The sequence below is a fragment of the Mirounga leonina genome, unplaced genomic scaffold (assembly GCF_011800145.1).
Source record: "Mirounga leonina isolate KUSES-001 unplaced genomic scaffold, KU_Mleo_1.0 Mir_173, whole genome shotgun sequence".
Classification (NCBI taxonomy): Eukaryota; Metazoa; Chordata; class Mammalia; order Carnivora; family Phocidae; genus Mirounga; species Mirounga leonina.
In genome coordinates this window covers 38672319-38696844 of record NW_023270447.1, presented here as the reverse complement: position 1 = coordinate 38696844, position 24526 = coordinate 38672319, and the positions used below count along the sequence as shown (strand labels likewise).

Here is a 24526-nt window from a genome sequence, read left to right as displayed (position 1 = left end):
AGCAAGGAAACAAGAGCTTTGAATGACACACTGGAAGAGATGGACATCACAAATATATTCAGAACATTTCATCCTAAAGCAGCAGAATACACATTCTTCTCAAGTGCACATGGAACATTCTCCAGAATAGATCATATACTGGGTCGCAAATCAAGTCTCAACGAGTATAAAAAGACTGAGAATATACCATGCATATTTTCAGACCACAATGCTTTAAAACTTGAAGTCAGCCAGAAGAAAAAATTCCGAAGGACCACAAATACAAGGAGGTTAAAGAGCATCCTACTAAAAAAATGAATAGGTCAACTGGGAATTGAAAGAAAAATGGAAAAAAATACATGGAAGCAAATAAAAATGAAAACACAACAGTTCAGAACCTTTGGGATGCAGCAAAGGCAGCCCCAAGAGGGAATTATATACCAATACAGGCCTTCCTCAAGAAACAAGAAAAGTCTCAAATACACAACCTAGCCTTATACTGGAAAGGAGCTGGAAAAAGAAAGCAAATAAAACCTAAATCCAGCAGCAGAAGAGAAATAATAAAGATTAGAGCAGAAATCGATGATATAGAAATAATAATAATAAAAAAACCAGTAGAACAGATCAACGAAACTAGGTGTTTCTTTTAAAGAATTAATAAGATCAATGAACCCATAGTCAAACTGTCAAAAAGCAAAGAGAAAGGACCCGAATAAATAAAATCATAAATGAAAGAGGAGAGATCACAAACAACACTGAAGAAATACAAACAATTACAAGAGAATATTATGAGCAATTATATGACAACAAATTAGGCAATCTGGAAGAAATGGATGCATTCCTAGAAACATATAACCTACCAAAACTGAAAAAAGAAGAAATAGAAAACCCAAACAGACCCATAACCAGCAAAGAAATTGAAGCAGTAATCAAAAATCTCCCAACAAACAAGAGTCCAGGGCCTGATGGCCTCCCAGAGGAATTCTACCAAATATTTAAAGAAGAATTAATACCTATTCTTCTAAAACTGTTTCAAAAAATAGAAATGGAAGGAAAACTTCCAAACTCTATGAGGCCAGCATTATCTTGATCCCCAAAACAAAGATCCCACTAAAGGAAATTACAGACCAATATCCCTGATGAACATGGATGCAAAAATTCTCACCAAGATAATAGTTAATAGGATCCACAGTACAGTAAAAGGATTATTCACCACAACCAAGTGGGATTTATTCATGGGCAGCAAAGGTGGTTAAACATCTGCAAATCAATCAATGTGATACACTACATTAATAAAAGAAAGGACAAGAACCATATGATCCTCTCAACTGATACAGAAAAAGCATTTGACAAAATACGGCATCCTTTCTTGATAAAAACTTTCACAGTGTAGGGATGGAGGGAACATACCTCAATATCATAAAAGCTATATATGAAAAACCCTCTGAGCTTTTCTCCTAAGGTCAGGAACATGACAGGGATGCCCTCTCACCACTGTTGTTCAACATAGTACTGGAAGTCCTATCCTCAGCAATTAGACAACAAAAAGTAATAAAAGGCATCCAAACTGGCAAAGAAGTCAAACTCTCACTCTTCACAGATGGCATGATACTCTGTAGAAAACCCAAAAGACCCCACCAAAAAATTGCTAGAAGCTCAACTGACTGTGCACCCAGCTGCCCCTCCAGTTATTCTTTTGTTGGCCTTTTTGAATAGTACTCAACTGACTTCCTTCACCCTTCCAATTATTACTCAACAAATCCTTTAGGCTCCTCTACAGATCTTTCAAGCTTTTTGTTGTTGTTCTGCAGCTTCCTCAGTCATCCTGAACTCTCTTCTAGTTACTAAATGTAGTGAGACCCTGGGTTTTATTTTTGTTTTCCCTCCCTTCACTGCAGCCTGGCAACTGCCTCCAGGTGGTAATCTAGGGCCAATCATAAGGTTCACCACCTTTGTTTTCCTTTTCTCAGGTATCATAGTCCCATATTACCTACAGTGCAATGTCTAAAAATAGCTATTTTGTATACTTTGATTTTTTAGTTGCTTATGGAAGAAAGGACAATTCAGAGATCAACTAATATATATGAATCTACACTTTGATACAGAAATTTTTTTCAAAAATTTTTTATAATGAGAAAAAATCATTATTTTCACTTGTCTTATAAATTCTGCATTTCCTCAATGTACATTCTGATGTTTTCAGGAGATAATAGGTAATCTGTACATTTCCCCTCCTAGTTCTTAGAAGATAAGATTCTGAGTTAATAAAAAAGCAAAGTAATAAAAGATTCTTATTTGCTATACTTGATTGTATTCAGAGCTGTTAAGTTTATTCTAGTGAAATTGACTTTATTTCTTTTGATTTAATATCAAAACTAGCTATCCTTAATTTTCTGTCCTTAAAAGGCTTCAATGCCCTCCCCACCCCCCACTCTCTCTCTCTCTCTCTCTCTGTATCTTTAGAATCAAAGGGTACTATATCTGCTGAAGAGGTACACAGATTGCTAGGATATAAAATTCCAAACTATCTTTAATTCCACTAAATATGAGGTCAAAATTATTACCACTGATAGAATAAAACATATTGTGAAATGTGAAGGCAGAGATTTGGTAGGAAAGGAGTTTCAATTAGCAGAGATCTTGTTAAGTTCAATAAAAGGAAAGAGGAAAGGACTGAGAAATTGAGCATGGGCTTGGCTCAGTTCAAGATTTAAATATATTGCCTCTTTTGATTACCAAAACAACTTGGTTAGGTGCATGTTATTATTCATATTTAATAGATGAAGAAACTCAGAGTTTAAGTTTCCCAAGGACAGAATGTAGTCAGTAGGAAATGCCACATACTTTTCACTTCTGAATGTTACATAACTGGACAATATGTGGGGAGAGTGTCTCATTATAACACAACCTTTAGCAGAAGCTATTGGGGATGGTTGGTGACAAGAATTACAGTTCATAAAACAACCAGATATCATTTGATTTGGTATCATCCTCCCATCCTGCTTTACTCTTAGCAGTTGACTTTATTTCCTAAGAAACTAAAAGCAATTAGAAGAGAATTTCTATAAGCCATCAACATCAAATCAACCAATCAACCTATCTATATTTGAACTTAAATATTCTGCCTTTTTTCCAATAGCATGGAAAGTATGGAATCTGTCCATGCTCTAGCTGAAGGCTAAGCTCTCTACTGTGTACCACAGCCCATGTTTTCATACACTCAAGAATATTGCTTCTGAAGATATTCACGCTTTCCTTCCTCATCACATTTGCCCTTCATACTAGTTTAAAATTTTTCAACAATTCAGAACTTTTATCTCATAACAACTAAACAGCAGTTTAATAAGACTCAATAATTGTTCACAATTTTGTTTGGTTCATATCTGCTTAAAGAAACTGAGAGGATACAGGACTATGTTTTTGCTAAAATCTCTTCTAGTGCTATAATTCGAGGTAATTCTAATAATAATTGTTAATACTTATAGAGTTCTGTTTCTAGACTAGACACTGTGCTAAACACTTACATGCATTATCCTATTTAATTCTCACAACAATCCTAAAAGAGAGGTACTGTTATAATCTTTATCGTATAGATAAGGAAAGTAGAACTTAGAACAGTTAAGTAATTTGTCTGAGGTTACAAAGTAAATAGCACAGTAAAATTCAAACCTGACTTCACAATTCATGTTATTAAATTGTTACACCAATTTTGTAACCTCAATTGCATGCACACTACTGCAGATGAAAAGTTACTATGTCTTTATAATATTTATATATTTAGTATCAATAAATAGATACAAAAACAAAATTAAATTATTATAAAACCCACAATAATTTTTATCTCAATATGCAACAGAATTCACATTACACATCTTTTCTTTAAAAAGATTTATTTATTTGAGAGAGAGGATAGTGCAAGTGAGGGGAGGGGCAGAGGGAGAGGGAGGAAAGAGAATATCAAGCAGGCCTCACATCCAGTGCAGAGCCTGAAGTGGGGCTAGATCTTGATCTCGCAACCCTGAGATCATGACCTGAGCCGAAATCAAGAGTTGGATATTTAACTGACTGAGACATCCAGAGGCCCCTATTACACATCTTTAAAGAGGAAAAGTTTTAGCATACAGACACCTTGGAAAAAGATCTAATTTAGTCCTATGATTTTACAGCTAAGGGCAAAAAATATAGTTATCATTTTCTGTCCAGGTTTTTAATAAAAAATAGTAATGTCAAATGAAATGAAACATTATCATTTTATAGAGAAATCAAGTAATTGAATAATAAGTTTCTATTACATCTCAGATGTATATATCTTTACACATAGAGAATGGATATTAATCAATCTTGGAGTAAAATATGGAAGAAAAACTGCTTCAAGTTTGTACTTAGTAAAGCAGAAATATGAATAACCCTGTATTAAGATAAGAAGCATTTATAATTTGCATTTTCTTCCAATGAAATAATAAAGCCAGTGTGCCACCAGCTTGGCATTTACTTAAATGCTTATAAAAAGTGTTTAGGGACTGATTTTTAAAGTTGGCTGAATATTGGAATTGCCTCAAGAGTTTGAAAAATACTGATGCCTACTGATATAGGGTAGGGCCTGAGCATGTATTGTTTTAAAACTTTTGGTGATTCTAATATGCAACAGTTTGAAAAACACTAGCTTAGAGAACTGTTAACATAACTAAGGAGATCAGTCTTCAGCTGAAGGCCATCCCATGACTTGATTTCAGGGGATTTATTGTTATTTTAAGTATCTGATAGGTGTATCTCCCTTGACTACAAAATAAATAAAGGAAGAGATTTTCTATTTTATTCATCATTGTCTCTTCATATCTGGAATAATAAAAGGCACATAGTAGTTGCTAAATAAATATTTTGAATGAACACGTGATTGCCATATACTTCTTTTACACCACTATCTTCTAGTAGATACATGAACATAAGAATGCAAAAGATATTTATTGAGAAATTGAATGATTGAAGCAGTTGAGATAAATGTTTAAAGCAAACTGAAGACTTACATGTGCATATTTAAAAAACACATACATATATAAATAGATTAAAAGTAGAAAAAGAATATACAAAAGAGTGCAACATTTAGCATAGAGAATTCACTGAGTTTTTCAATATTCTTCACATTCTTATACTTAGAAACAAGGGTACCCCTAAACAAGTAGTACTTTAGCTAATATTCATAAGCACATGTACAGATAGAGTTAATTTCTTTTAAAAACCGAATTACAGCTTAATCTTGATAAACATGTCAGTTTTCAAAATTCAAGTAAGTAAAATTTTAGCACACACCATAATAGCTTTTGCAGGTGTTGTATTAAAAAAAAAAAAAAGATTGTTACTGGTTAAAGTATCTGGTACCACTTTTGTTATTTGCTCTCAGTTGAAACCTATTAGTTTCTTGGCAGTCTTACACTGATAAAAAATTACTTTGGTACCTCTTTACATACGTGTTTTATTTAGAAAAACCTTATTAATAAATAGACTTCTTTTTTAGAAGCTAGATTCTTAGATATGGCTTCATTTACCAAAGTTCCATAAGTATTACATTGTAATTTTTAATTCAGTTAGTACCTTAGACTACGAAACTTTGATTTTTTTAAAATTAGCATTGGTTGTTTGATTGTAGGTTTGTCACCAAAAAGTACTGCTTCGCTCTCCGTGGTTGGGAATCTTTTCTGATATATCAAGGGATATTCCTTCTGAAACTTAAAAATGAGGTGAGAAATTAGAGGGTATTTTACATTTATTACCCTAGCTGAAGCCAGTGTTCAACATTTTATAAGAATTCAGGGCCTTTCTCAAACATGTATTTCAGAAGTGAGTATACTTTCAATTTATCCTTGCCTTTTCCTTTGCTTTCTCATATATGAAAGGTATAATGTAAGATTTCTTAGATCCAAGTTAGCATTAATATTCTAGGATTCTCTTCTGATGTATTCTTCTCCTAAATTCCAGATCTTCTTCCTTTCCATTTGTAACACCTATGAAGGTCATAATGATCAAATATTTCATATTTGAGTATCTCAGACCTGGAATTAAACTTGCCGGAATCATGTTGCTACTGAATTTTGATGGAGATAAAAATTCTAAATGGTAATAATGAGTCACTAAAAGTTATGTATTATAATCAAAATATTTTAATTGTTTTCCCAGGCTAATCTAAACTATAATTATAAGAAGTAAAGGAAGAGTATCTTTTATTATTTTTTTTGAGTATCTTTTATTATTATTATTATTATTTAAATTTCAGGATAAAGAGTAAAGCCAGGCATGTAGGCTATATAAATAGCCTATATATATAGTATCTAAAATCCAAAATACTAAAATGAGAAATTAGATTCTAAATGTTATTAAATAACAATCAGCAACAGCATATTGAAAAATATTACATGATTGAGAACTTGTTCATTCTCTTACCTGTTTTAGTTTTTTCCTTTTCTCCTTTAGAGGCAAACTCTTGTTTTTAATAATATTCTCTAAAAGTTCTGCAATTGCAGCTTGTGAGGTAGACACTTTTTGTTCATCAAACTCCCGAGCACTAATCTGCTTGCAGTATGAATACGTTGGCAAAGGAACAATCAGTCCATCTCTAGGATTTTTAATCTGTTGTGAACGAAATGATATAGTACAAGTCATTAATTCTGTTCATGTTCCTATTTGATAAGGGTTCTTTCGATGGGATTTAGTATTAATTTCCCATCAAACAGTCAATACTTTCAGGAAACTGTATTATGCAGTACAGTAGTGATAAATCCCAGAATCTAAATCCCAGACCCACAATCTACTCGCTTTCAGCAAGTTATTGTACTACTCTTGGTCTGTTTCCTCATCTGTAAAATGGGGATTACATGAGATAATGTATATAAAGTGCTCAGCACAGAATAAGTATTAAAGTCATCCATCATCATATTGCCATTAACCATGTATTTTATTCTTTTAACTACAAAATAAAAAATCAAAGTGATGTTTTAATTCATTTTAAAACATTAATGTTCTGACATAGTATTCATCTACTGTTTTTGAGGTGTAGAAGCATGAGCAGATACTATATCATCTGCTAACAGAAGGAAATTGTAAGGATAATTATGATAAGCCAGGGCAATATTAGAATGATATATATGGGAAGAAACATATATGTGAAATATATGTGCTGGGCAGCCAAAGATTGAAAATAAGACATCTTGTTTTTGGTTACTCAGTATTCCTGCTCTCCTTCTTGTAATAGTCGCTTCCCATTCCAGCTCCACTATCCTCACCCCACCCCCCTTAAAGATTTTATTTATGTATTTACTTGAGAAAGAGAGAGCGAGAAGCAGAGGGAACGGGACAAGCAGATTCTGCACTAAGTGTGGAGCCTGATGTGGGGCTCGATCTCACGACCCTGAGATCATGACCTGAGTTGAAATCAAGAGGCAGATACTTAACTGACTGAGCCACCCAGGTGCCCCTGTCCTCACTTTTTTTGAAGAGCAGATTCTCTTCTAATCTATGTAGAGCCAGAGTATGGCCCTGTCTCTAATGCACTCACCCTCAACCACCTAAAGGATGTGTATTTAGCCTAGACTGAGCCAGAGTCCATGTGAAGAACTTTTAAATTGGTAGGTAAAGGGGTAGTTCTTTTTTCCTTTGGATTAAAAATGCAAGTCTGTGCCTTAAGAGCCTTAATCAGCCATGTGCCCCCCATTATGTGAAGGAGCCATTTGTTAAATATAGGACCAAAATGGAAATAAGAGATGGAAACAGTTTTATTGCTATTTGAGTCCCCAGATTCTGTCTATATTCCCGACTTTTAGAGGTTATTCCTGTGTGCTAATAAAGTCTTCCTTTTTAATTAGGCTAGTTTGAGATGAATTTGCCACTTGGAACTGACTAATGCAGAGAATTTTAAGATTTACAATACATACATAGCCCTTTTTTAAGTAGTCAAGATGTTTATCCACTGCAGTCTGTAAGTAAGAGGGTACTTGAAGAATTTCCTGGTGATGATCCATTAAGAAAGAAACTAATCTTGCAGCAAGAAGCTCATCAAGATCCACTTCTTCAGCACAGCATAGCACACACCGAGAAAAAGTGTTTATCATCTAGAAACATATTAAAAGATGTGAATTTAAAACCCTAAGGTTTTATATAAATAAGAGTATCAGTAATTTCTGGGTATCATGCTGAAGTACTGAGATAAAGTGATAAGCAGACTTCAGCTTAAAAATGAGGACAATTAATTACATTAGAAAGGTAAGAATATGTTATTCTTTTTAAAGTACTTGTTAAGTATTTCTTTAATGTAATTCCAAAGGATTATAAAGGGCTTAGCTTTTTCTTTAATTTTGTCACAATTTTATTGGTAAGTACCATGGGTTCCATTAGTATCATATAGATATGTCACTTAAAGAATGTCGAAGAACAATGACTTATTATATTAAATTAACCCCATAAAACACGAATTAGGAGAATACATAACATGTAAACATTAGTGGTTATGAGGTTGGTACCATTTAGCTTTTGGAATTCTGGAAAATAGCTTTTAACCCTTATTCCATCAGTCTTTAAAGACAACTCATACATACATTTTTCAATTCCATCATAAGGAGTTGTCAAATCCTGGGTTAAATTTTGTGTTTCAAAACTCATTTACTTGCATTCATATCCATATTACCCACTAAGTGTAAGACACACAAACACATACCTCATTCTAAAATAATTAGTTATCAGAATTCTAAGTATTTAGCACATGATAGATGAGGAACATATTTATTGAATTGAAATATTTTTGGTTTTATTCCTACATGTCAGACATGTTTTCCTCTCTCCTTCCAAGAGAGTCCTCAGCTTTTTATTCTTCTCTCCTAGCTTTGTAGCTCATTTATTTTCAAAGCTCCAACTACTACCTCTCTCCAAATAATCTGCCTTCTGCCCTAATCTTTACCAGGCTCATGTTTCTAATAGTCTGTCGGATAAATTTCACTTGGATGTCCTATAAACTCAAACTCAAAAAGTATAAAACTGGAAATTATTTCCTTTCGATTCATGTCTTTCAAAGTATATTCCTCTACAAACTTCTCTATGCCTTTTAATGGTGTCACAATTATTCAAGAATAATTCTTCCTCTTTAGATTGGGTCTATCATTGCTAAAGAACTGTCTTTAATGAGTGGAAGAATAGAGCTCAGTTCCAGATTCCTTGCTATAAGAAAATCATCTGAAGCTGCACTGAGGAAATGGCAGCTCTTGAAAAGAGAGAGCGAGCGAGCGAGAGATCAGATACTATTTTAAGAGTTCATTTCCAATCAATATCTGTATAAAATGCTTCCACCCTCATCCACTACTGCTTCACAGTAGTTTGTTCCGATTTCTTGCCCACAATGATATGCTATCCTAATTCACGTATTTCATCAAATACAACTTTCCCACTACCACAATATTTCTATTAATTCTCTCCTTTACAAAGTTATAGTGCCCTTATGCTTTTAACTGTGCCTATATCTCCTCTTTCTTCCCCACCAAACAGAATTGGCTCAAGGTAATGGAATATGGTCTGATAATCCGGGTCAATCACTATGATCTGTTAGGAGTGAAGAAGCAAAGTGCTCAGACAAGATAAAGATCAGGATATGAAAATTTAGCATACTAGGCACAAAGGATTAATGTAGCAACATTCTGCTACTAGGAAAGATACTTTTAAGAGCTTTTCTATCCCAAGAATCTAGGTTTTGAGACAACAATATCACTCAAGTAAGTACTTTTGGATGATTTGCTTTTCTTTTTTTAATTTATGAACCAAGGCTTATTCTTTCCTTCAGAAATCAACTTACCAGTGATCTTGTACCCATTGCATCATGAAGTTGGGGCATATCAACATTTTGACTCATTCGGGAAATCATGCGCATTAAAAGTTGAAGCTTTCTACGATTTGGTGGGGGCAGTAACAAGCAACATAACTGTAGTGCATCGATGGCAACCCTCTCTAAATGAGGTTGTAGCAAACCTAGGAGGCAAAATTACACCCCACCACCGAAAAAAGTCATCAATGACATTAGTTGCTTTCAAACTATGAGCATACACAATTACATAAAGAATACTGTTATATAAATACTAAAATACATTTTAACTGTCCCTAGAAATTTCCACATTCCTCAAAAGCATGGTAGATTCTCATTGCTTTCTTCATAATCTATATGAGTATTAATATCCTTTATGTACTACAGATAAATAAAGTGACTCAGAGTAAGTTAAAATGAGGTAAAAGAAATAAGGGTTTTAGTTAAGTAGAATAAATCTTGGTTATGCCATGACAAAGTCTTTTACAATAAAAACCTTTCCTTTTGGAGGAAAAATATAAAGCAGTTTCAGAGAAGAAAAGACAGGTAAACAAAACACAGTTAGTAAACACTAAAAGTTAATATTACATGCATCAAAAGCATCAGCCTTACTTTGTGTGCCAGTCAACACAGAAGAAGCTGGAGATAAAGAATTTTCTGAAAGTTCTATTGTACTTTTGCAGAGTCTCTTATTGATTGTGGTACTAGACTCTCCGAGTTCACTTTCCATAGCTGTTTGCACACTTGTGCTGCCTTGTCCAAGATTTGGTTTCACGGTAATTTCAGCCACTGGCATATTGATATAACTATTCCTTCTTGTACTACTTCTTAAAAGTAAACTCTGAGATCTACAAAGCTGTTTTGACTTGCATTTCCCATTACATAACTCCTCTTGGTCTTGAACAGTCAAAGTAGAGGTTCTCTTAAAGCCAACACAGAGTGGCTTTTGATTACTTTCCTCTGAATGAAGATTCATTAGGGATTCCTGTTCGGTCTTAGACTCTAAAAACTGCTTATTATTTTGTTCTTCTATATTCAGAACAGATTGATGGAAGACATTGAAGACCTCTTTACTTGAACTCCCTGGTAAGTCTATAATTCCTTCTAAAGAATGGCACCTTGGTTTGATGTTAGAGGATAGAACATGCATACTACTTAAGCCTATTAAATTATGACAACTTCCTCCCATTATGTCATTAGCACTGGCTCTTCTATTTTTAAAATTAACTAGCTCCATTTTCTTAGCACATTTTTCTTGAAATCCTTGATCACTTATCTGCAGTCTCTTAGTAGTATCTGATTCTTCTTTGTTTTTGTCTTTATGAAGCAGACTGAGAAGAAGACACTCAGTTGATTTGAAGGAATTCAAATTGTTTAAGCGAAGGATTTTTGAAGACTGTGGATCATCTTGGATTTTATGTATCCCACTGGATCTATCTGAAACTGTGACGTAGCCACAAACAACTACCAGGAAATGAAACAAAAATTAAGATGCAACTGTGTGACAGTGGGCAAAAATAAAACAAAAACAATAGTAAAGTTAAAAAAAAAAAGCATCACTATAGTATATATTGTTAGTACAGTACAAATAGCAGTTGCTTAATTCAGAAGCCACTTAAATAGGACACATGCAACATACAGTTACAAAGTGCAAGACTAGAGGCTTTCCAACTTGTGATATAAATAACTTTAAAATTTACTTCAACAGTCTAATTAAATTATAATTGAGTCAAATACATTAAAAAAATAACTGGTTTCAGTCTACGAGTATTAGAAAGCTCTTAATTATAAGACAACTATAGTATAATAAAACTTATATATTTGGTCTTTGTCTCTAGTACCTGATATAGTGTTCCTAAGATGCTTGGAATTTCCAGAGTGACAGGAGTCTTTTGTTTTTCATAATGCACCTGTTTGAGTACATCTGAGTTTATGCTACTGAGGAGACTTAGGGCTGGACTTGCTTAGAAGTTTGGAATTTTCAGCCTACCTCAGAACTCCCTGGAGGAGAGGAGGATGTGGGTTGAAGATTGAGTGCAATCACCAATGACCAATGATTTAGTCAATCATGCTTATATAATTAAATCTCAATTAAAACTCTGAAGTAACAAGGCTAAGGGAGCTTATGGGTTGGTGAACATATGGACATGGTTGGGAAGATGGCATCCCTGGAGAGGGTATGAAAGCTCTCCACAGCCCTTACTTTCATATCTTGCCCTGTATACTTATACTTCCATATGGCTGTTCCTGACTTGTATCCTTTATAAAAACTGGTACTGTGAGTTCTGTGAGTTATATCAATTATTAAGCCCAAGCAAGGAAGGTTGTGGGAACCCCCAAACTGGTAGTTAGTTGGGCAGAAGTGTGAGTAAGGCTGAGGACCTCATTAACAGGTGGTACCTGAATGGAGGGCAGTCTTGTGGAGCTGAGCTCTTAATCTGTGGAGTTTGCATTAACTCTGGATGGTTAGTATCAGGACTGAAGGATTTTGTCCCTAACTTGTGGGGTCTAATCTAACTTTGGGTAGTCAGTGTCAGAAATGAATTGTAGGACATTCAATTGATGTGGAGAACTGGTGTTGGAATGACATATTTGAATTATTGGAAAACAACATAACAGGAACCAGAGTATTCCCAAATTTTAAAATAATTCATAGCTTGCCACCTTCATATTTACCTACACTTTTAGATCTTTTAAATTATGGGAGACTTGAAAAGGTTAATAAGATAAATTTAAATAGTAAGTAAAAGTCCATACATACCCAAAATGCTTACAAATAATTCATAATATTCAAAGGTAAGCAGAGGTTCAGGGAGATCTAGAAAATAATCTGCTATTGTTCTGAATACATCTCGTTCAAATCCAACATAAGTTGGATTACTCATATCATTATTTCTTGGCCCTACGAAACAGGAGGCAAAAAAAAAAAAAAATTGGCAAAATGTATTTTATTTTAAATAAAAATTTTAAATATGCCTGTAAAAAGTATAAAACCTGTATTTCATGAAGGTGCTAAGTTTAACAAATTCTGTCACAATTCAAAAATTTAAAGAGTTGTGCACATCTCATTCTTTCTCATTATGTTTTCATTAGAAATACGCAAGCAACTACTAGCATTTTGTTTTAATATTTATATACCTGAAAATTGTATATAAGGCAAAATTTGAAATATATTTTAAAGTATTAAGGTTATTTAATGAGATTTTATTACAATTCATTTTATAAAACAAAGAATATTTAGATAATGCAAATAATCCTTCTAAATTATCTTTTGTAAATTTACATTTTCATGAACAAATTTTACCTAACACAAAGCATGCCCTTAATGAATTTAAATAATGTCTTTATATTTCCATTTCATTAGCTTAATGTTCTTGAAAGAATCATTCCTGCTCATTATTGTTTTACTCAGAAATAAAAAAGTGAAGCTCAGAGTAACTTGCCTAAGATGAAAGAGACATTGGTGGTAAAACTAGAATTAGAACTTAGAGCAGTGTAAGTGAGAGCTAGACCCAGGACCTTGAGGTCTAACAATATTTAAAGTATGCTCCATGGACTACATAATCAGAATCATCCAATGTGCCTATTAAAAATATAAGTTCCTCTGTACAGACCAGAATTTATGGAGGTGAAGCTAAGAATTACTGACTTAAAAATGTTTGCTTCTGGCTCACTAATTTAGTAGTTTCCAAACGCTGATCTGGGAATCTTCACTATAAGAATCTTCTCTGTGGAATCAACTGAATGAAACCACCTAATGAATCAACCGAATCACAATCTTTGGCTAGTTTCCTTAGTTACTGTAATATGCACTCAGGTTTGAGAGTCTATCTTTCTTTCTTTTTTTTTTTTTTTTAAAGATTTTATTTATTTATTTGACAGAGAGAGAGAGACAGTAAGAGAGGGAACACAAGCCCAGGCAGAAGGAGAACCAGACTCTCCGCTGAGCACGGAGCCCAATGTGGGGCTCGATCCCAGGACCCTGGGACCATGATCTGAGCCGAAGGCAGACGCTTAACAACAGCCACCCAGGTGCCCCACTATTCTTTTTCTTTTCTTTTCTTTTTTCTTCCTTCCTTCCTTTCTTTCCTTTCCCTCTCTTTCCCTTCCCTTCCTTTCCCTTTCTTTCTTCTTTCCTTCCTTTCTTTCCTTCCTTCCTCCCTTTCTCTCTCCTTCCTTTCTTTCTCTCTTTCTATTTCTTTTTCTTTCTTTCTTTCTCTCTCTCTCTTCCTTACTCTTTTTTTTGTTTCTCTCTTTTTCTCTTTCTCTTTCTCTCTCTGTTTCTCTCTCTTTTTTTTTTTTTTAAAGATTTTATTATTTGACAGAGAGAGAAAGAGCACAAGCAGGAGGAGCAGCAGGCAGAGGGAGAAGCGCTCCCTGCTGGGCAGGGAGCCTGATGCAGGGCTCCATCTGGGAATCCTGGGATTACGACCTGAGCCCAAGGCAGAAGGCAGATGCTTAGCCACCCACATGCCCCACTGTTCTTTCAAGTTAAAATCTTACTCTTCCCAAACCCAAATAATCTCTCTTACTTCTCTGTCTCCAAGCTTTTGTATTGTCATAACAAATGTGAGCTCATGCACTAAAAAAGGATTAAAGGAAACAAATCACACACATTTAATAGCTTAAAGGCTAATATGGATTTTCGTAGAGCAAAATAAACATCTTCTTAAGGAGGATAAGAAATATTCTCAATATGTAGAATAAAAAATTTTGATAATCATTACAAAATTTTCTAAGACAGAAAATACACCTACTAGAATTAAAATACAGAATTTATAGTTAGAGAATCTAGGTTTGAATGCATAGCTCTTTATATTATCAGTAGATCTTCTAGAAACAAAAAATCTCTTCTAGAAAAAAAACATAATAAATTAATATATTAATCACTGATTCCTGTATGTCACAGGATTACTATAGGGGATTAAATAATAACTACAAGTCTAAATACTACCTCTGGCTAGATATATTGTTAAACTGGAATCTAGTAAATTACATATTTGGTACCATTTTAAGTATAACATAGACTGGTAAGAAAGGGAAGAGAAAAAAAATCCTTCAACATGGGATGTCAGAGAAATCCTGAAAGTCTAAGTATCGGAGTTGCTAACCATGAACCAAGGTATGAGAGAGAAGGGCAGTTAGGTGAGGGAAGGTAGAAAGAGAAACTGAAAAATTGAGCTTATGATTAAGACCTTTACCTCAATTTGATAAATAAAATCTATCACTTACATTATTTACTTTATTGCTATTTATTCTGTTATTTTGTCATATTGACACCCAGTGGACAACAGGGAATATATACCTATCTTGAACATCATTAATAAAATACTCATTTCATAAGAACTAGAAAAATCCTTTTATAACAAAACTATCAAAATATAATTTAACTTTTGATGATTTATTATTTATTTTTAAGATTTTATTTATTTGACAGAGAGAGAGAGAGCACAAGCAGAGGGAGAAACAGGCTCCCCACTGAGCAGGGAGCCCGATGTGGGGCTCGATCCCAGGACCCTGGGATCATGATCAGAGCTGAAGGCAGACACTTAGCAGACTGAGCCATCCAGGCACCCCACTTTTGATGATTTAGAAGCATATATTTCTGCATATTTTTAAAATTGACTTTTAAAGCAATTAGGGCTTTATACTTGAACTAGGGTCTCAAATTATAAAAATCAGTTATTACTGATCATTATGGAAAAAGCTTGATGAACAAGATCCTAAAAAAATGGTTTGCTGATTAGTGACAGATTTTTTTTCCCCATAAATATAAAAGTCCCATTAATATATCTGATGGAGTACAAGCATGTCATGAAGCACCTCAGTGTTGAAGCCTTGTATAATGGCAAGGGGACTAAAGTAGATTTTATGCGACTTTATTTCTGATTGAATCTTTCCAGCTTGTAAGAGCTATGTTACTTAACAGGTTGCTATTTGAATTCTAGAGGCCTCACTAAGACAACTGATGTAGGTTATACCTAAAAATTCTGTAAGATCCACTAGCCTATGATTTTATGATTTATGAAAACTGAACCATAAATGATGAGATTGAATTATAAAATCATCATCTGCATAGAAAAAGTTAAGGACTATTCCGCATGCAAGGAAATGTAATCAGTTCTACTAGATTGTCATTTAAACATCAAGAGAAACTGGCATACTTTATCAGGACCTCTAAGAATTATTTTAAAAATCTCCTTAGTTCTTGTTAAATGCTATGAATATGAAACATATATATACATACATATTTTGCTTGTTTAACTTACAATTTGCTAGACACTTCATGGCAGATAATACCCAATGAGGAAGGTCATCTATACAAAAAAATATTTACAGTTTAGAAAATCACACAACTTTTATGATAGTATATTAAAATTTTACACTTACTATATATATAATTATATGCACACACATATATGCATGTGTATATATATATGCATGTATGTATATACATGTATATTATCAGGATTAAAAATTATTATATGTTTAACAAGACATAAAGCCAAAATAATATTTTAAAAGACAAGGTTAAAACTTACAGAGATCTTGAGTTTGATTCTTTCCATGATACATAAACAATTAGTTATCCCAAAATTGAGGATAAATTATTTTGGTGGGGGTTCAAAAATAAATTAATGTTCATCCTTGTCCACTACTACCATGTTTTCTTTATCCTCATTTCCATTCTAATTATAGCTATGCTATTAGAATATTACTGATTTGAGTGAGATCTATGATTGAAATGAGCTATATTTGAATATTAGGGTTCTTTCACAGTGAGGCTTCCTTAAAATCTTTTATTTGCCACTAACTGAAATATGCTGCATAAAATCTAGTAGTTTTTTGACACCCATCAAAAACCATACATACACTTGATTTGAAAAGTTTATGGTTATAAAGAACAGAAAGCTTGAATAAGATAATATACTATTAAGTATGTGATTTTAGGTAATGAAAGGTGGGACTGGACCAAAGCCATATGCATATGCAACATGACTCTTAAGTTTTTGCTTTTTGTTCCTACAGTTTAAACCTTAAAGTTCTTGCCAACAGAAAGAAACTCAACTAATGCATGCCAGTTAATTCTCCAGGCAGCAATTGATTATAAAAAATGAGTCAACACTTTGAGATTTATTGATACATTTCTTGAAATGTTAAGTTTTGTAATGCATCTGGCTTGAATTATATCCCTAATTTTTCCATCTTAGATCTATAATCAATACATTATATAAATATATATAATACAAAGCCAGTAATCTTCAAAATTTCGGCTTTGAGAGTTTGGGCTTATTTTATTGTGTGTTACCTCAGTTTTGCGTATATGTCTAAACCTGTGTAAATTTATATGTAACTACTCACGTAAGCTCCAGGAAGTCATGGGCCATTTCCCTCTTGTTCATTACTAAATCTTTAGCATAATGCCTGGTACATTGTAGGCCCTCAGTAAAATGTAGTTATATGCATAAATACCACTTAGAGGCTAGAATAATAGTATGAATAATATTAACTTAAAATGATTACTAAAGCACCTATGATAAAATAATAATTTCCCCTTGATGCTCTCTCAGTTAAAATATTCTACTTTCTATATTTTTAGTCTCTCTGCACCCCCACTATAGCTGTAACCTATGTTAGCAAGTTTAAAAGATTCCAACTTCTTTTACTGATACCAACCTGATTTGTCTTGTAGTATAACTATTCCATGTTTACTTGTATTGGTCATGTTGTACATTACGTATTGAGGAACCACTTGCTTTGGATTTATGAGTTCTTCTAGGGATGGCACACCTAAAATGGTTTGCAGGCTAAACAGAAGAAAGAACACAAACTTCTTTTTCTCTATAAAATAAGTGGAATAGGATATAAATATGAAAGAGTATTAATGGCAAACAACGCCATCAGAATATTTCTTTTCTTAAACCAAACTTATAAGATTTATACTTAGTATCCACTTTCAAATGTATTTATCTTAGTAAACTTGAAAGGATTCCAATATAAGACTCCAAACTATAGGTATAACTTTGATTCAAAGAAAAATAAATCATACTGAAGACATTCTATTTCTACTATACTAGAACTATAACAAGAGAATTTATTAAGAAACGCATATAAGTTAAATTGTAAGATTTTTTGCATTTGTATTATCTCGATAAAAATGTCAAATTAACATTCTAAACACCTCTGGAACTTGGTTAGAGCTTAGTTTTAGCTTACTAGATTAGAATAACATATCTCCAAACTTCTTCAACATCTTCCTGGCTTATTTCTCTATTATCAACGGAGTTTTCTTGATCTTCATTGATCATTTCATGGTTCATTTTCTCTGTATTTTCCTGTAAAAAAATTACTTTGGTTTAATATATTATGCTCAAATTAAGGAAATACTGAACTGGCACAATTCCTAATACTTTGCAATTTTATTGGTAAACAGTCTAGTGATGCTATAAGGTAAGTATCACTTAAAGAAATAATGTTAACATACAGTAAAAGAGCTTTTTGCTTTTGTAGCTGCCCCTACCACCCTCAAATCAATTTAAAACAAAACAGGCTTAAATTATACAAATACTATTTCAAGTATGTCTCACTACCATTTTAATTATTGCTCCTATGGGTTCTATGTTCCACTGTAAGACAATTTACACACATATTTTTGGAACACAATGTAGGTTAAGAGACTTCAGTATTGGCTTCAAATATTAAAGACTTACATACTTTTAATGATTTTATAATTAAGTACATGGTAATTACATTTAAACTAGTAATTAGTAAAAGGGATGTTTTACCTGAGAGAAATGTAATCCAAGTTTTTTAGGAGTTCTACGAGATAAATTTCGTAATTTAAAAATGCTATCTTTATCTTTGGAAAAGTTTTCTATGCTGTTTTTTCTCAGTTCTGGATGCCTTCGTGGAAGACTTTTAAGCGGAGAATTTGCAGGAAATCTGGTTTAAGAATAATATGCAATTAAGTAATGTAAGATCAGAAACAAATTTTTAATGCCTGTTTATCTAAAATAAAAATCACAAAAGAACTGAATTTATTTATATTGCCAAGGAATGAAGATTCTATATAAATAGATTTTCCCATTAAACCTTTAAAAAATATTTTAATAGTTTCCTACTTTCCTTAGTATACTGTACATATTTTAACTTTATTATCTGGATAATTCAGAGTTATTATTGGGATCAATTCTGTTGAAGAAGAAAATGGTTCCATTTTCTAAATTTCTTTGACAAGCGATCTAATTTATATATATTTTCTGACCTTTGTCCATTGTGCTTGTTCTAATTTCCAGACCTTGGTCTCTGTTACTCCTTTTGATTATAAGGCTTTTTCCCCCCTCCAGTGAAATAAAAAATATTTCAAAGATACAAAAAAGTACAGAAATATAGACAATATCCATGTATGTAATCATCAACTAATGCAATTGTTAACATTTTACTAAAGACTTCATTATTATTTTTTTGTTAAATCAAAGAAATTCTTTGCTTATTCTATTTCTTTCTCTCTTTCTGAGGGAAGCCATTAACTTGCAGTTAGTATATTTCCTTCTTGTTCATGATTTTATACTTTTAATAAATATTCATAAACAATATATACGGTTTGGTGTTTTTATATTCTACGGTATCTTACACATTAAATATATGCATAAGTTTTTCGTGACCTCAGAAGTTCTATTATATTCCACAGTCCTAAAAATACATTTTTATATTCCTTCATAAGTGTTTTATTTTCATATTTAGGTATTTAATCCATGTATAACTTATACCAAGTTCCCATATACAGTTGACCCTGAGGATGGGTTTGAACACTTATACACAATTTTTTTAATAAATGCAATACAGTATTATAAAAGTGTTCTCTTCCTTCTGATTTTCTTAACTTTTTTTCTCTAGCTTACTTTATTATAAGAATACAGTTTAGGGGCGCCTGGGTGGCTCAGTCGTTAAGCGTCTGCCTTTGGCTCAGTTCATGATCCCAGAGTCCTGGGATCAAGCCCCGCATCGGGTTCCCTGCTCCGTGGGAAGCCTGCTTCTCCCTCTCCCACTCCCCCTGCTTGTGTTCTCTCTCTCACTGTCTCTCTCTCTCTCTGTCAAATAAATAAATAAAATCTTAAAAAAAAAAAAAAGAATACAGTTTATAATACATGTAACATACAAAACATGTATTAATTATGTATGTTGTTGATAAAGCTTCTGGTCAACAGTAGGCTATTAGTAAAGTTTTTGGGGTCAAAAGTTGTATGTGGATTTTCGACCATGCAAGGAGTCAATGCCCCTAATCCCTGCATTATTCAAGAATCAACTGTATGTATGGGTTTGCTTTTTCAGTAGTTAATTGTTTTAATTTACTTTAAGCCCAGATATCATATAGGGCAATTCTCCCTTCCTTGTTCACTTCAAAATTGTCTTGAACTTTTATATTACTAAATGAACTTTAGAATCTGCTTGTCACATTTTATAAAAAAATTATATGGGATTTTGAATGAAAATGACCTAAATTTATATATCAATTTTGTGAAAAGTGACTTTTTTATGATATTAAGTCTTTTGATTCATCAACAGGATATCCTTCTCCACTTATTACCTTCAATACAATTTTATAATTTTCTCCAGTAAGGTTTTACACATTTCTGGTAAAGTTTATTTTTAAGTACTTTATAATTTTGTTACCATTATAAAAGACTAGAGGCAGAGAGACTAGTTGAAGAATTACACAGAATTCCGGGTAAGAGAGAAAAATGGTCTAACAAAAAGAACTATCAGGGTGGAGAGAGAAGTGAACAGATAGAGAACTACTGAAGCAGTATAACAGACATGGTTTGTTAATTAAATCATATTTAAAGGGGAGAAGAAAGGAAAAGAATTAAAGCATCTAAAGGAGAAAACAGTGCCATTCATCTAGGTATAGATATAAGAAGACAAAATTTAGGTTAAGACATGATACTGGTTTTTCTTTATGTTATATCTGAAATGCCTAATGGGCAAAAAATGGGTCTAAAGCTCAGGAGGTATATTTGGGTTGGAAGTTTGAAAGTTAAAAGGAAAGTAGATGAAGACATGGCAATAGATTGCCCAGGGAGAGAGGTGAAGTAAAGATAAGTCTAGGACCTTAAGAACCAGTAACAGCTAAAGGATGAATAACAGCAAAGGAGCTCACAAAGGTGACTAAGCTGTAGTTAGGAGAGGAAGGATTGGTAGGTGTTCTACAAAATGAACTATTCATATGCTTGTTATTGCAATTGACTTGTACAACATAAATCATCTCTGATACAGAGGCAAGAATTAACTTATAAGACATTTCATTTGAAAAGTACTAATTTTGTAGAGAAAAAAAGCATAGGTATTAGAATCCAAAGACCTAGTTTAATGATATATGAAACAGAACCCTGTGTGCATGAGAGAAAAAGCAATTGTGCTGGCCTGAGGGAGTCAGAAAGGCTCCAGAGAAAGCTGAAATACAACTGACAGGAGAACAAATGTATTTACTAATCTGACAAATGTCCATAGCGTTTCAAGGTAGAAGAACATATTTCAGACATATGTAACAAGATTAAATGAAGCATGGTCTCAGCTTCCTCATCTGTAAAAAGGAGCTAATACCTATCCTGCTTAACTAATCCAGGGATTAAATAAGAAAACATATAAATCATAAAGCAGGGCTTCTGATACATGGTAAATCCTTAATAAATATTCTTTTTAACTTATGGTATATTTCTTCTGTTATTTATTATATAAAGTTTGCTATTATTTATTTTATCACATTTATTCTTAGATTATATAAGATTATATGTTAGTTGAGGGCAAGGACCTGTGAGGATTTGTCTTATAATTCCTCAATCTATGAAACTAAAGGTTAATAATGATCTGTTCTTGAAATGTTACAGCTTTCAGAATATGAAAAAGTGATAATATCTCACTCTATTTTATTATATATACTACTTAACATTTTAAAAGTTTTTTTTAATTAATTAATTTTTGATGTAGTGTTCCATGATTCATTGTTTGTGTATAACACCCAGTGCTCCATGCAGTACGTGCCCTCTTTAATACCCATCACCAGGCTAACCCATCTCCCCAACCCCCCTCCCCTCTAGAACCCTCAGTTTCTCAGAGTCGATAGTCTCTCATGGTTCGTCTCCATTTTAAAAGTTTTAATTGTACAGCAATTAACTTTAACTTCTAAGTGCTTTTAATTGTACTAAGAGCAGTAAGTTTTATAAAGAAAACATTTCTTCTGAAGAAGCTGCAATTTTAGTAAAAGTATTATAGAAGTGGCGTTAAACTTTATTGTTAAGTAATTCAGTTTTGCAGTTATTTATCTGTTCAGTACCTGAATAGCTGACTGTTGTCATCAAGGTTTTCTGATCCCCATCTGCCTTTGATATCTTCAATTACATGATTCTTAAGAAATTTTCTCAGCAGTTGGAGAGTCTGTTGCCTTGTAACTTCAGGACCAAAATTGTTATTATTTCTTAATAGGTCGTAAAGCCAATCCACTGCTTCTTCTGCTGTAAAACAACTGCCATATTTTTTAAAGTGTTGCCTGTGTTTTCTTAGAGGCATTCCCGCTCGAAAAGATGTGGTAATTTCATTCCACTGCAGAAAGAAAATATTTTTTAAAATATTAAACAACAAAAATTAAATATCTTACTGATTTGAAACAAATTAGACAATGAAAATTATTTTATTCACATCTGATTACATTATAAACTTTCATGACAAAATCATTCATCTTATTTACTACAGAAAATTTTATATCTTATACTGATTTCTCTTTATTCTAGCATTGTAATAATATTTCTTTGTAATAGTTTTTGACTAAAAGCACTTCATGGTCTGGTTGGCTTATTTAGGAAACCTACAAATAATGAAGAACTGCAGTGAATCTGCCTTAGTCTTCAATAGAGAAAACATTTCTTTTTTTTTAACCTCAACCAGTATTAGTAAAATGTTAGTAGCATTTGTGTCAGACACTGCTTTACATTCATTACTTCACTTTCATTCTCACAATTCTATGACTAGGTACTATTACTATTCCATTTTCATATAAGAAATATGAAGCACAGAGAGATTTAATAATTGGACCATGGTCACACAGCTAAGTGATGAATCCAGGCATTCAGACCCAGGTTTGATTGACCCTAGAACCTGCATTCATAACTACTATGCTGGCCAAACAAAATTCATGGCAGGCAGTAGTTTTACTGGTAAAATATCTTTAATGTTGAAATACCTTACGTATTTACTATAGTATTTCTTACGTGAAGATTCTAACAGCAAACATAGAACAGAAGGGTAAATTAACTAAGCTTTAAGTCCACTGCATATTGAATAACAGTGATGTACCTACGTTTTAAAAAATACACATATTTTCCAAATTGTCCTCAAATAACCCAAACTTTCAGGTTTGTGGCAGCTATAACACTGGAGCACCAAGGTGGTGATGGTGGTGGTGTAAAATACACACATCACTCTTTAATTGAAAAATTCTATATTAGAGGCCAAGAAATCGGATTTGCAACCCCAACGATGCCACTGCTAGCTATGTTATCACTTATATAATCAATGCAGCCCCGACACCCACAACCAAAATTTAAGAGCTGAAAACACAATAACTGTTCTTTCCTTCCCAGCACACCTCCACATTTCATACATTTATTTATTCAAGAAACATACTGAGCTGTAACTTACCCATAGGATGACAGACTTTCACATACAGTATCCTCTTGGGATATCCTTTAAGGTGGCTGTATGCATTATTAGCCTGACTTTACCAATGTGGAAACTGGGGCTCAGGGAAGTTAAGTCACTCTCCTAATTCCACGTACCCAGCGGCACTGGACTCTACTGGATTGAGAATCGAAATGCACAAATCCAGTGACTACCAACAGTGGTTCCCGTTGGGTATCTTAACTATTCCGGGTTTAGTTTTGAAACGGGCAGCTGTTACCTAGCGCTATTTCAATCGGTAGATCCTGCATTAAATTCTCCAGGCCCAGCAAAACGAAGCTGTCACATTCGGGCTGCCCCCACTCTGACACTTCAGAGTAACGCAACTCTTTCTAAATTCTTCTTGAATCCTGATGGGGGTAGAAAATGAGACGTGGGGAGCGGCTAAAATCGGAATAGTCTATGACTTTCCAGGGCACGCCGACACCTGCAGGCACAGGAGTCGCTTAAAAAGGCTGGAGGATGATGCGCAGTCCCGGGGACGCGACCCTTCGGACTCACGGCTCACAGACACAGCCCAGACCCACAAAGAAGGGGGGGAGGCGTGTCCCGCAAGGGTTTCCCAATGCCTGGTAATTGCCCCCACTTCCTTTTCAGCGAATCAAGGCAAGGGGCTCTGGGACCCAGCTGTCCGCCCAAGACGAAACTACGAACGTTCTCACGTGAAGGTGGCGGCGGCCATCGCGGCGGCCGGCCCGTCCAGTCGTTCCGCGCTGTCTTACCAGTTTGGTGGCCCGATAAGGCCCGGGAGGCACACTCCGACTCGCCATTCCGCCCGGCGGGCCCGGAGGTCTGTCAGCGGCCCTCGCGGTGCATGGCGGCGTCAGGCGACCCCAGGGCTCGGTGGCCCCGACGGCGGCGAGGCTGGGCACAACCGTCGGCCGCGCCGCCAATTTGAATAGCGCAGAGGGCCGCGCTGATTGGCCGCGCCTCCGAGTCACGTGGCGCGCCGCCAGGACCCGGCCGCAGTTGGCCTGCGCC

The 24526-nt window shown here is 34.1% G+C and overlaps 1 protein-coding gene across 2 annotated transcripts; it reads right to left on the bottom strand.

Moving 5' to 3' along the window:
* Positions 1-4922: 4922 nt before the first annotated feature.
* Positions 4923-24419, bottom strand: DEPDC1 (DEP domain containing 1). 2 transcript variants are annotated; one of them, XM_035018296.1, is made up of 12 exons: positions 24268-24419; positions 22146-22411; positions 18598-18754; positions 18029-18147; positions 17489-17619; positions 16081-16128; positions 12573-12713; positions 10424-11275; positions 9806-9978; positions 7902-8078; positions 6415-6600; positions 4923-5702 (listed from the first exon to the last, which is right to left on the bottom strand). In XM_035018296.1, exons 1-12 carry the CDS (start codon positions 24313-24315, stop codon positions 5562-5564), a joined length of 2439 nt encoding a protein of 812 aa, XP_034874187.1. In that variant the 5' UTR covers positions 24316-24419; the 3' UTR covers positions 4923-5561. The 2 variants fall into 2 exon arrangements, with proteins under 2 accessions (XP_034874187.1, XP_034874188.1); XM_035018297.1 differs by lacking the exon at positions 10424-11275.
* Between the last annotated feature and the right edge of the window lie 107 nt (positions 24420-24526).